This window comes from Lonchura striata, chromosome 6 (assembly GCF_046129695.1).
Source record: "Lonchura striata isolate bLonStr1 chromosome 6, bLonStr1.mat, whole genome shotgun sequence".
In the NCBI taxonomy this organism is placed as follows: domain Eukaryota; kingdom Metazoa; phylum Chordata; class Aves; order Passeriformes; family Estrildidae; genus Lonchura; species Lonchura striata.
The window spans coordinates 39,026,435-39,040,513 of record NC_134608.1 but is presented as its reverse complement, the minus strand read 5'-3'; the positions used below and the strand labels follow the sequence as shown (position 1 = coordinate 39,040,513).

The 14,079-nt window shown below is 42.7% G+C and overlaps 1 protein-coding gene across 1 annotated transcript in view; it reads right to left on the bottom strand.

Moving 5' to 3' along the window:
• Positions 1 to 82: 82 nt before the first annotated feature.
• CSTPP1 (centriolar satellite-associated tubulin polyglutamylase complex regulator 1) overlaps positions 83 to 14,079 on the bottom strand; it is a 77,852-nt gene continuing 63,855 nt past the window's right edge. The window contains exons 4-9 of the mRNA XM_021533346.3: positions 13,374 to 13,458; positions 8,397 to 8,482; positions 5,760 to 5,955; positions 3,953 to 4,062; positions 884 to 947; positions 83 to 380 (exon numbers count right to left, since the gene is read on the bottom strand). Coding sequence (XP_021389021.1) covers positions 200 to 380; positions 884 to 947; positions 3,953 to 4,062; positions 5,760 to 5,955; positions 8,397 to 8,482; positions 13,374 to 13,458 — 722 coding nt within the window. The 3' untranslated portion in view covers positions 83 to 199. The remainder of the gene's footprint in view (positions 381 to 883; positions 948 to 3,952; positions 4,063 to 5,759; positions 5,956 to 8,396; positions 8,483 to 13,373; positions 13,459 to 14,079) is intronic.

Here is a 14,079-nt window from a genome sequence, read left to right as displayed (position 1 = left end):
ATTTCTGCACGGATTTGGAGCTAAGAGAAAGGCAAGTTGTTCCTGGGAAAAGATGGGTGAACCTGGCACCGAGGATTAGCACACACACTGCTGATGTAGACAGAACCCACTGTTAGAGCAGCTGCTCTGGGAGGAGGTGCTGTTCCTCCAGTGGGTTCTGGAGAACCCAAGATGGGAATGGTCCCCACCCTCACAACTTTCAGTTTTCAGAGGAGTCTGTCTCTTCATTGGAGCCTTCACTCTCAGCATCCATTTTTCGACGATGGTGTAGAGGTTTCCAAGGTGAGTTAATCCTGGGTGAGTTACGAACAGGCATATTTGCTGTGTCTGCACTGGAGCTGGCAGGACCAGAGACAGAAAGCCCTGAAACCTGAGCTACCCTGAAAGAGAAAAGAAATGTGCTAGGCAGCATGTTGCAAAAACTTCTACTGCAGCACTCTTGGAGTGAACCTGGGAGAAAGGCTTCAAACTAGTACAGGGATAGAAAGATGTTCATGGCACAGAGGGGGAACACCTTGCACTGGTACCTCCCTGGCTCACTCTGTGAATCTTCTCCTATTTAAACATATCTTCTGGGCTGATCTTGTTCCTTCCAATACTCCTAATTTTCACCATCCAAACAAAATATCATTAAAGACTGCTGCTTTCTCTAGATCCTTCTTTGAGTCACACTCTTCCCTTCTGCTGAAGATTTTTGTAAGGATTTTGTTAACTGCACTGAGGCACCACAAAGTAAGAAACTCTTCCTGTTCAGGTTGCTCTTTTAGCTCCTCTATTGTTTTGTAATAGAGCAGAGGAATAGGACAGTACTTTATTCCACTCTTCTTTAGCATGCTACCTTTAATCTATTGCTTTGCCGCCTAGTTTAGGCAATTCCACTTACAATTTCTCAATTTCCTGATCCATGGCAGGGTCCAGAAACAAGTCTCCTTTATCTGGCAGAGCCCCTAGGGAAAAGAAAAACAAACAGTCAGCAGAGTTAGGCATTAATTCTTCAAGAAAAGTGTTCAAGGCATAGCAGCATCCAAAATCTGACCTGCAAGACAGAGAACATTTTTCCTTATACCTCTTAGAGAAATGGATACAATGTTGAGGATCACAGACAGGTAAAGAATGATGATCCATTTACTGTGTCTTTCATATATGCTATAGCTGAGCTCAGACTAAACTGGAGGCAACTTCAGTAGCCCCCCCCCCACTTCCTTCAGCCCTGAGGATTGGCAGTTTTCATTCACTGTACAAAATTAGAGTACTGTCAGGAAGATCTGACCAAACAGGCCAAAGTCTGTCAACTTTGGGCCTCTGTTCATTGCCCAGTATAGTCACCAGTACCAGATGTAATAGATGTGGTGTTGTCAGTGCCACAGCCTGAAACATGTTTTATACCACCCAGGGTTATTCATGTTTTTGTGCCCCCTGCCTTTCTTGTGGAATACTGATCTTGGGGATCAAAATACTCCATGGATTTAAGGCCTTCGCTTTCCTTGCAACTCAGGAAAGGCCTGACTTTTGCACATTGCCTATAGGAGTTAAGTGTAGATGAACTGTGCTCTAGCATTGCTTGCTGTCTGGGTGTGAGCATGAAAGGCTGGGCCAGTACTTGGGTACCCTCTCAGTCTAAGATCAACACACTCCTTTTCGCTTTAGAAACCCTATTCCAGATGAAGGGCATGATATAGTTCAGGACTGGAACAGCTGATTGATAATCCTTGCTGTTCTCTGAAAACACTGCGACCTTAGCAGAGCCAGAAAGGAAGATGGGGCTCCTAGGAAAGCCCTCCTTCCAAACTCCACGTTGTATAGGGGTCATGACAAAGAACAGCACAGAGATTGCTTACCAGAGCCTGAAGAGTACCACTGCACACCAGGGCAAAAAACCTATTTTATAATCTTTACCAACAGTACAATGAGGAATGCTCTTTCTAAGATTTTTCAGGAGACTTGGGTGCTACACTCAATACCTTTGGGAAGGGGGTTTGTATTCCATGTGGGGATGCAAATATGTTTGCTGGCTCTGTTACCTTGCTCTTACCTTGTCCCACAGAGGCAGGCTGGCAGCAGTCATCAAAACTGTAGCGATGAGCGCCTGAAAACTAGAGTAAGTTTAGACCAGAACTGATTCCCCTATTTATTTGGGCTCTGGTCTACTCCTCCTGTAAATGAGCAGTAAAGTCTAGCACTGCTAAACAGTGTCAGGAGATCCATGGAAGTGTCCCAGTCTGTTTCTTTTTGTGGGCTCAATTAAAAGAATAAACAACTAAAGCTTAACTTGTTGCAGAGTGCACAGTGAATACTATGGGGCACAAGATTTACTTGGGAGAGTTGATAAATGGCACTTGAAGAATTCACAAATCAACACTTACATTGGAGATATACTGCAGATTCCAGTCTGCCTGGCAAACTTAATGGCACTGCCCAAGCTGCTTTAATCTCTATCCCTGTTTCTCAAGAGGAGCTGCTGGCTTTGTGACACCAAAACCTCCTCTGCCTGAAACTGCTCTCACTGAAGGGTTTTAGGGAGCTTATGATCCCCTACAGACCAAAGACTATTGAAATCACCCTTCAGGAGAGATTAAAAGACATCAGGAAAAGAATCTTTTCCTTGCCAAAAACCCTACCACCTGTCACACTTGTGGTTGCTGCCCCTCCTCTGAGAGAGGCCGCAGCAGGAGCCTGGCAGAGGGCCAGAGGACTGGCCTACGTTAATGGAAACGAAAACCCACTCACTTTGTAGATGGCACAATGGGGGCTGTGGGCAGGAGTTTTTTTTCTTTTCATCTGTTTTCTTTATGCTTGACTAGAAGTGGATTTCATAGGGCAAAGGAAAAAAGGTTTTGCTTGCTGCCATCCAGGCATCACCTTCCTCCCAGTGAATACACTGCTTTCTAAGCCTGTTTTCAGAGGGGATTGCAGGGGTGTATTCATGCACTTTTGATGCATAATCTGCCCTGCCCCAGAGGAACATTAGCAGCTTAAATGGTTTGCTATAAGAAGGGGTTCACCCAGGGAAGACACTTTTACTTTACTATGACACACACCTGTGCAAAGAAGCAGCCCTCAGGCAAAGTACACCTTTTTGTTGAGTTTTGTCTTTGCAGTTAGGGACTGGCAGATACCCAGACCCGGAAGGAGAGGAAGAGGATACTTACCCAAAGACAGAGAATGGCCTTAATGGCCAGGTGATTTGCTGAATGGAGATGGGCTGAGTGTTTGGGAACACCCACACACACAACCCTCCCTCCCTGCTCCTGCCACTTAGATTTATCTCCTGGATACAGTCTTGTCAAACAGAAAAGCCATTTCTGCTCTTTGTAGGAGGAGGAAGAGCACAAGCAAGGCATAAGGGGGAAATATGAAACCTTGAGTGACTTATGGATGGGTTACATACTGTCTTTAGCCAATGTAACACTGCTTCTTTGCTCCAAACCAGCACAACACGGACACAAGCAGTGAGATGCTGGTTGCTAACCCTTGTGGTTCCCACAGCAGTGTGGTACAGATTTTTGTAGCAGTTTGTGTTTTATGATTGGATTTTCAGCAGGCCACAGATAGCCACAAGCAAGATCACACTGCCTCGAGGAAAGATAGAGAAGAGCTGGGGAAGACTGGGCGTTTAACCTTCCAGCCAAGGAGACAGCAGAGGCTTTCCATTAGGTGTGCCTTCTTTCCTTATAGATGAGACCAGCCATTTAAAATCTGCACGACCACAGAGAGCTAAAACAGAGGATGGCATCTCAACTCATGTAGTAAGCCTTGAGAAAGCTCTACAGCTTCAGGTAGACAGTAAGGCACAGTGTTATGTTTTTAAAGTTAATCCATCAACAAAAATATGAAAAACTTCCCCTTACTCTCTTCCTGGCAATGTAAAATGTGGGTTATAATTACAAACTAAATTCCACAGAAATACAGAATGACTGAAAACCTAGAGCTGTATCATTTAGAGAAGTCTTACCTAGGGCTCGATTGATGCCCTGATCCTTTGCAAGAGCCATAAGGAATCCATAGAAGGTCATTCTCTGCACACTACTCAGCATTTCCTTCACAAGAGCAGAAGGTGGGCAGCTAGGAAAAGAGAGATAGAGATAATCTTGTCTTCTAAATTACAGTATTTTTTCTAAGACCCAGCTCATATCAAGAAACAAACCCTTTCACTTGGTCTAACACTGTAAGGTTGCTCTGACTCAATTTAAAATGAAGAGCCGCCAGCTTGCTTATTGAGCACTGGATATGCTCCCCATTTGCAAAGCAAGATCTTTGCCTGGGGACATCCCTAGGAGCAGTCTTACCTGTCTTCATTCTAAGGACAGTAAGAAAAGCCTAGATTCACTCAGAGGCATACACATCCCAACTCTTAGCATGTTTTTTTCAAAAATTCTCTGGGAAATACTTGCTTTCAGAAGTCAATAAACTTTCATAGAAGTGTTAAGTTTGGAAAAGACTACGACAATTGAGTCCAGTGGTTAATGGAGCACCACTGTGTTCACCACTAAACCAGATCCCTAACTGCCACATTCTACACATTTTTGAACAATTTCAGCAAAGCTGCTATCACATTATTAGCAGTGATAGTCATCCAAGGGGCAAGAAAACCTCTCCAGTGAGAGCCTAAATGTGTCAGAGAACACTATTTAGGTGAGGACTAAATCAGCATATCCCCTTCTTCTACGCTGACCTTAACCCCTCATCCTGAGTTCTAAGCAGTATCTTCATGGTGATTCTTGCTCTTGACCAATACTCCTTGAAGGATTTCATGCAAAATCAAACTGCCTCATAAAGAGAAAGTGTTGAACAGTCAATGGCGTAGTGGCACCCCTGTGAGATGTGGGGGTGGGCTGGTAATTCCTCAGGCAGCAGTGGTTACCAAAGCCTGAGGACTGAGCTACTGCATGAAAGGCTGGGAATGGCTCCCCTCATAGTGCTGTGCAAAGCCTGACCTACCAGATAGGCCCACAGTACTCTTCCCATCTGAAGTTCTCAGGACATACAAGGAATGTAGATCTTTTGTTGTTTAAAATAACAAAACAACACATCAGCTCCATGCTTAGATATCTATAGCACTGGACAGCAGTTCAGCAGTAACTTTGTGGATCACAAATCTGGATTTGGAAACCTAAAGTAGAAATCAGGTGGAACTTGTTATGAGTTATTGTCCTGAGTTATTTTCTGTTTCCAGACCATGACCTTCTAGGAGGGCATAATTTCTTGCAGGTAGTGAAAATATGATCAAAGTGTCTGTCAAAGCTGTACAGTAAAGTCTGCTGTTGCTCCATCCTCTGCTGAACTAAAGCTAGTCTTGTGCCTGGGATCTGTAGATGGAAACCAGTTCCACAGTGTGTACCAGGCTTGGGTACAGACTGACAGTGTGAACTCACCTAGTACTAAAGCTTCATACTCCATCCATCCAGTGGGCTCTTTCAACTCCCAAGAATGCAACTGCACTTGTTATTCCCCTCTAGCAAACTCAAGATGAATTTCTCCTTGATGGAAGTGTCAATGCAGAAGTGAGATGGACAGCAGAGACTCAAATCCATCTATTACTTGAAGAATCAGTTCAAACCCCATGTTTCTTTGGTCCATGAAATTGTTTCTCTCATTTGGTTAAAGCTGTTCAGCTATGACGTTTCCCTTTGTACTTTTTCAGTGAGAGCCATGTGGGAGTATCGGCTTGTTAAAAGTCCTCTTTTTCTTCACAGCTCCAACCTTATAAAGGGTCTCCAGAGACAGAGACTTCAAATTTGTACTTTAGACTCCATTCATACCTGTATTTTGATCTGTCACACAAGGACTCCAGGCACTGGTAGAAGAGAGATGCCTCTACTCCTTCAAGTGGGTTGCAGTCATTTGGGGGCTGGCGCTGCCGATGTTGCCCAGAGGATGATGTTGGCACAATCACAGTATTTGGACTCTTACCAGCCAGCAGATCTTGATAAATGGCAGCCACACTTTCCAGGAACTCTAAAAGAATAGAAAGCTATTTCAAACTCAGAGCTGTAACCATCAAAGCATCCTCCAGACCTACCATATTGTGGCTTAAATTGTTGTTCTGTGTTGTACACAGGACTAACTGGAAATAAACACAACTCTACAGCATCCTGCATGTTCAGAACAGATATTATGCATGTCCATACAGCTATTTCCATAGAAGTTGCTATCTTCTTCTTCTTAGGATGATTATGAGACGTCACTCACTCTGTTGAGAAGATTCATCCCAAGGGAGCGAAGGCTAGCTAGCACACTGATAAAACAGTGAAGCGTGAAAGCTAATGTAAAACACAAAACTGACTGGTTTGTGAAGTCTAAAATGTTTTCCTTCTCCACCTTTTGCCACTGATTAAGAACTCATCCAAGTAGGGAGCAAACTACATTGAACTGCAACAGGAAGAAAGGAAGCATGTTAGTTGGGCTTCAGGCTGTATATCAGCTTGTCCCCATGCTGCTCCAAAGTAAATATAACACAGGATCTAGAAGAAGGGCCAGGGCAGGTCAGGGCTAGAGTTGGCAGAAAGCCTCTCCCCAGGCTCCTCATACTACCCACTGTTTACTGCAGGAGTCTAATTTTAAACAAGTTTGTTTATGGATGTGGTCAGCAGTTTACGAATCTAGATTCCATGTGGAGTGGTTTGCATGTGTGTGGGTTGGTGGGAGAGTGTATGACAGGCTGTGTGTGCACTCTGCCTGCATGAACAGGACAGGGATGGGATCTCTGAGAGTGTGTACACAAGAATGAGCTTGCCAGGACTCCAGTGGCATTTAAGTTCCAAGTGAATGGAAGTGCAATGCTGTGCATGAGGTGGGTGGAGAGGAAAGTCAGGCTGTCAGCAGGCCCTGAGGCTGTGCTGAGTTTCTGCAGCTCCATGGAAATATTTGTTATATCAGAGAAAACTTTCCAAACACATTTTCTGTTCCTGACTAAGGGCATTACATGCCTGGTTCTGCCCAACTCAAAATCACCAATTTGAACGTTTTTTTACAATAAGATGTCATGGATGAAGTTGTGATATGTACAGCAGAGTTACAAGGGAAGTATATACAGAGAAATATTCAGAAAAAGATTTTTGCATTAGCGGTAACAGCAGACTCCTAACTGCTAGAAAGATGGGAACTCACAGGTTGAATCAAATCAGAAGGCCACCCAAGTTTACTCTCTGATCACAGACTATGCTCACAACAGCTTCTAGCCAGTGTTTCTGTGTATCCAAACCTGGCCCATTTTGCTTGGTCGAGGCCAATTGTGAGCTACGTCCATCAGAGGGAGCCATTTCAGTGTGAGTGGACAGAAATCCATGAGCTTTATTTTAGAAAGTGCTGTGTGCCATAAGATGAGAAAGTAGCACGCTAGCCAGTGCTTGGGAGCATATCTAATATCTGTTCGCCCTCTTTTTGTCCTGAATGATTCTCATTCCTCAATCACAATTTAGAGGGGCTAGGGCAACAGGATGATGTATATTAAAGCAGTCTCCCCGTAGAGGATAAGCACCTGAATGCTCATCCAAGTTTCTCCACCTTGTCTCCTGAAGTTTAAAAATACCTTGGGATTTTACAGATGTATATGTGTGGTGAGCATGAGGAAATACCCACACACAAACCAATATTACTTGATTCGTACTTTTCCTGCCAAGAATTTTAGAAGTATCCTATCTAGTTAAAATGCAGACTGAGGAAGTGGGATAGAATACAATAAATGATCAACAATATGAAGACTGTTCATATGGATTATCTGTTCCATTTGCTTTCCAACTAGGGGGTCTCAAATCAAACAAAAGAGGTGGGTCTTCACAGGACATGTGCCAAACCTGTGCAATTCTTCATCAAAAGGTGTGGAGGTTACAAGTTTATGTGATTTCAAGGGGAGGCTAGAAAAGTTCTTGGGAGTGGAGTCCACTGAGGTTTCCTAAACCCATGGGAATTATACCCAGTTCAGAAACTCTCTGAGCTGAAACCAGATCATAGTTGAGCAAATCTGAATGGGAAGAATTATATCAATTTGTCCAGCTACTTTTCCTTTAAAGGCACCAGCTGGTGGGTTTTTCCTATGCTATATCCAGCAGGATTGAATAATTTCCTTAAAGAAAGGGAAAAATGAACTCCTAGTAAAAGCTAATTGTTAGCTGTTAACATAGTGTAGATAAAGCTGGAAATTCATGTCTCAAGGCCAAGACAAATAAATTCATCAGACATAGCAGTTGCGGGTGTGTCATTATTCACAATTTGGAATCTCCTCATTAAGTCTCCTAATCTCTTGACATCTGTGATGCTTTTCATCAGTAGAGTCCATTAGCTATATATTTTCTGTAAAAAAACCCATATCCTTTCAAGTTTCAAAAACTGCAGAAATTGGGAAGCTGTAAAGTTGTAATGCTACAAATGGGAGAAGTCAACAGCTTCCCGGAATTTACCTGAGTAGTAGAACTGGATCTGGAAAGCAAAGAGGAAATCAGAAAAAGACATCAGGCAATCCATTGCATCATCCATCAGCACAATCCTATGACAAGATGAGAGAAACAGTTTAGCATCTACAAAAAACCTAAAGTCTGTAACCATGAACCCCAGACCCTGAGAAAGTGCAGCCAGGGAACTATGCACAATTGAGGATTGCCAGTGGCCCAATATAAGAAGTTAGGAGAGAGAAATTGGAACACCCATTGTGGCATGGATTGGACACCCTAATGTCAACTGAAGGCAGCTTAAGAACCTGAAGCAAGGACAAGATCCTGAATGTCAACCACACACTTCAGCTACAGTGTGAACAGAGCAGTGTGACATTCAAAGCCTGGTCGACAAGATGGAACAAACACTGGTACAAAAACTGCAAGGCTGGTTTACATGGTTTTACAGAATTGTAGAATATCCTGAGGTTGGAAGGGATCAACAAGGATCATCAAAGTCCAGCTTCTGACTACATGTGACTACAGGACAGTTACACAAGTAGTAAACTGGTGCAAGCAGAATGAGACTCATGCTATTCCTCTGTATATCAGACGTCATCAAACTGGGACATATTTCAGAACAGTTGCAATTCACCATCTATACTTAAACAAATGCTACTTGACTACAGAGGAAATAACATTGCACCAACATTCAGCTTCCTAACTGCACTTTGTGAACACCCTATCCTCCCTTCCTGATAAAAGGATCAGTCTCTTTTCATATTAGGTCTATTATTTGATTATCAAGTCAAATGTCGTGGCAACTGAAGACTTCCTGGGCCAGGGACAGTCTTTGTCCCTGCTAAGTTGTAGGTGAATGTAGGGAGCTACATGCATCCCTATTTTGAAGCACATTTCTTGAATACGTAAAATACCAGCCACAGGTCATAAACACGAAATATAAGTGATAGCAAAGTCCAGCTCTTCCTTTAAGGGAAAAAACTGTGGATTTCAGGGCAAAAATTAAAACAAAAACAATACTCTGGTTACTGCCACCACTGCCTAAGATTAAAAAGGTCAGTCTCTGAAGAGTGGGGAAAATCAAATTCATCTAATCAATGACAGCTTAGACTGAAAACAGAAGAAAATACTCCAATTTGATGGGGAAAAACCCAGAGTATTAAGGCAATGCTAAAGAAAGGCAATTGGTGTTTTCAACTGCATCTAGGTCTACTGAACCTGTACAGTCAGCATCTGGCATACTGTGCCATATGGGGATTGTCAGTTCATTACAGCCAAAGTATGGCTTATCCAATAGGACCCTTTTGAACACAGGGCCAGATGCAATCTGCACACCAACTCCTGCAGCATCAATTGTCTAAACACATTGCTGGAGAAACACTATTCTGTCTCATGTAAAAGACTCCAGGGAGCTGTGTGGGAGGCTGACCTAGAAGAACATAGGATCTTGCAAGACTTCCCTGCCACTCAGACCAGTTCTGTTCACTGTGGCAAAATCAAACATGTAGAGCAGCTTGAATTAATTATCTCAAAGAAGAAAGACTGGGGCTAAGAGGGTCCCCAGGAGAAAAGCCAGTATTTAAAACAAAACCCTTTGAAGATGTCAAAGTGCTTCTGATTTATTTATTACATTCCAGAAGCCTCCTCTCCTCCTGTCTAAAGAAGCAGTAGCTTCAGTTCTTAATTCTCACTAATAAGCATGTTACTGAGATTGTCAGTGGCCACATCAAGGAAATGACTTTGAAGCTGGCAGGCAGAGCATCTTCATCTCTCAGGCAAAACTGCTCAGCCACTGGCATTTCCAACCACTATTTAAGCACTGGAAATGCAATTGGCCACATCACTGATGAGCTGCACTCCCTCCTTTGAAATGATGGTCTGTCTCCCTGATACCCTCAAAGCACCAAAGCTCTAAGATGCAGGAAAACAACAGTGGAGAGTGGTTTTACATATTTCTTATGCAGAGAGACAATATTACATCACCTTCCTAACAAGAAACCCATTTCACTTGTTAAATCTAAAATTCTGGTCAATGGCACTGCTCTGCAGCACCAAGTTCCAGCCTCTTACTTGGAGGAGAGCATGAGAAAGTACACCGAAGTATGAGAATTTACTGGACAGTTTTTGCTGTTAAAGACAGCAAGGAGCCTTTGAGGAAGCCTGTACAGCACATATGTGACAGAGGAGCATCTAAATAGAAGCAGGTGCACTCTGGTGCTGGGTTACTCACTCCGCTTGGCCAGGGGTTTGCACGCCGGAAATGTTGAGAATCTTTAAATCCAATACAATCATTTATGAGGAGATTGACTGCAGCTGGCAATTCCCCCACATAGCCAGCTGACTAAGCACTCAAGGAAGCTGAGAGAGCATCATATGCAACATATCTGCACCTCTTTCTTGAAGTATTTGGCAAGAAAAACCTAGCTATGGACTGTAACCTAGAAAACAGGACCAAAATTGATGGCAAAATCTGAAAGTATGAACTGCAACTCAAAAGAGTTCATCAGGTATCTTGTATTTCAAGGGAATTTTTTTTCTTGTCCAAATTAGACTTTAAATCCTGAGGCTACAGATTTATTTAAAGTTAGTCGTTGGCACTCAGTGAATAATGAAAATCAAGGAGGAACTTTGGAAAGGACTGAAGAAAAATGCCTACACTTGACGCATCGTGGTAGAGGGTATAGTGGCTTTTCAGGGTTCAAGTGGGTTTGGTTGGCAGGAAAGCCTTGCTATTGTGCCAGTGGGGAAATTTTATGGTCTCCTGATTGTGGTTAAAATCTCAGAAATCCAGTTTAGACAGGATGTTCCCAGGAAAAGCTCTGGACCAGGCAAGTTGCAAGGACTTTTACCATTTTCTGCCATTAAAGACACAATCTGTCTTAAAGCCAGGCTGGCTCAAATGAGTTTTCAGAGACTTGGTTTATTTACTGAGACATGGAGGCAAAAATAAGCAAAATATACAAAACAGTCTGCACTCTTAGGCAATCTTTTAACAGCACAAGTACTGAATTGCAAGCCCCAGTTCCATTAGTACTGATCAGTGCAACATGAGCTCACACACCAAATAAAACAGCATAGGACCTGTGAACTACGGAGCTGTCACTACTCAAATGTGGGCAGTGAGTTCCTTGTGCTTCTCTTACAATAGAAAAATCAGTGCTCAGGTACAGATCTTAAAATCATGGCATCAAATCAGAAAAAAATCCTTCAGTTTCTGTCCTGCAATTTCAAGATTCAGAAAGCTTAAAGGTGTCTCTGAAGATCAAAGTTATCTCTGTAGATTAAAGTCTTTAATCTGCTAATGCCTATAACAATTTTAAAAAAGAAAATCCAAGAAATCTCACAGACACAGATATCCTAGTTCATTTTTTGGGTATAACTTCTGGGCCAGGAATAGGAAAATAGAGCTCTCTGATGTTACATGAATAAAACCTATATTGTTGTAGCCTCCATTCTAATATTCTGACATATCCTGATCTTGGTCCTATTGTTTGTTATCAGAGCATAGCAACAGCTCCTGCATGAGTGGACTGCACCATGCTGTGAGATCATCTCAGTCATGCAGCACTAAGGCTAGAGCTATGGCTGCCCTATTCCCAGCAGTACCAATGCAGGTCCTGGCTGTGTCACTGAATGTTGTGGCTACTCCCACTGCTACTTTATTTAGTTCTTTTCCTAAGAAAATTAGCAACAAAACTGTTGGGGGCATGCAGACTGAAGAAGGAACAATGTCTCTAGGTTTGCATGCAATACTCATGTTTTGCAAAGACTAGGTCAACTGGTGCTGTAAGAAAGTCTGCAGAGCTCACCCTTCTAACAGGCAGAGACCAAGGAGGACAATGGGAAGTATAGACCAGAAAAAGGACAAGAGAGTGAGCAACAGTTGTAAGCAAAGGGAAAAATGGTTTGGAAATATGACAAAGATTTATTAAAATTGTTCCATTAGATTAGCTTGTTACAGAGCTAGCAATGTGCAACTAAATCTCTAGCCAGACAAAAGTAGGAGTGAGATCACCCCCACCTGAGCTTGTGTGCCTCTGACAGAGATCTCGTATCTCTCCAGCACCTGCTCCCAAAGCCAGCTTGTCTGTCTCTATGACACATGCACAACAGTGCAGCCAGCCCTTGAATGGGGCCTCTAGTTTACAGAAGCCTTGTGGACTAAATTCCTTGACACAAACATCACAACATGTGTAGATACGCTGAAGTCTCCTTCATTGCATGCACCATCACAAATTCCTGCTCAGTTCAGCTGGAGCCCTATGAAATACACACCAGCACATGGGGCTGGTGCTTGTATACCTCCATGGAAGGAAGCAGCAGATAGATCTCTGCTATGAGGCTAGTGTTCTTTCTTAGTCTGGCACTGGGGACAAGCAACTGAACAGATGTGTGTACTTATTAAATTTTTCATATCAGATAGTTAATAATCAGCTGCCTGGGTTGGACTGGAATCAGCAAGCACCATCAGTAAAATACTACATATCAAATTATCAATGCCCTGAGCCAACTATCAGCTTTTTGCCTTGTCTAGATTAAAATAAAATTTCAAACAGATTAGCTGCCATATTCTTACCATACTTTAAAACACTGGCAATCTTTCAGAGGTTAGTGTGTTTAAATGTGATCAACCATAGAAGCTGGGGCAAGGGGGAACACATTTTAGAATGGTAAACACTATTTGAAATCGAGTTTAAAAAACATGTCAGTTAAAAACATATTGGCTAACATTCTTTTATCTGCAACTCATCTGAACATAGAGCCAATAGCAGCATTCTGCACTGATATTTCAGTCTTTGTATATCTTAAATATATACTCTTTCACACTTCTAGAGAAACACCCTGTTCTTAACCTCAAAAGACGGTGTCTCTTCCCCAAAACCTTAAAAGCTGAAGGACCTTGTTCCTACCTTTACCCACAGGTCTAGTGCCTAAGTCCACACATGTAGGACTAATCTTGCCTTTAAAGAGAGAATGAGGACTCACCTAGCTGCTTTCTGAGTGAGTTCCATTGGGAAGTCAGGGCAGAGCAACTGCAGCAGGCAGTGGTATTCCTGTGCTGTCAGCAAATCTGCAGGGAAAGAGAGGTGAGAACATTGTAATTCTTTTATAGGCTGTTCCCTCCCCTCGCTTCCTCTCTAGGAAAAAAGCCTCCTATTCCCTTTACTTGTAATTCAAGTAGTTTGAGTATTAAAGACAACATAACTGTTCCTGATTTTCAGAGCTGGGCTCTGTAGATGGAGTTTCCAGCACCATCTGAAAGAGGCCTGATGAAGGGGAAATCCTATTGTACAGCCTCCTGCAGAGAAACTGGTAACAGGTAGTGAGTAATTCAGTGTGAAAAAGGGGTAACCAAAACAGGGCAGTTTCAAGTGAGAACACAGTTTGGTTTGACTTGAATATAACCATGTGGAAAAAGGAATCATTTCAAAGTTGCTTAAATTTGCTGAAATTCACTGGCATGGTGACATTCCCCACAATACACTTGAAAATCATCCACAGAACATCTGGCAGCAGTAACAAAGGCAAACAAGGTTTTTGGGTTGTGTATGGAAGGCTACAGAGTATAAACCACAGACGTTATTACTTTGGCATTCAGTAAGGCAGCTGGATGGTCTCTTTTGGAATAATGTGTACAAATCTGGTCACTGTATTATAGGAAGCACAGAACAAAGATCCAAAAAACACAAGA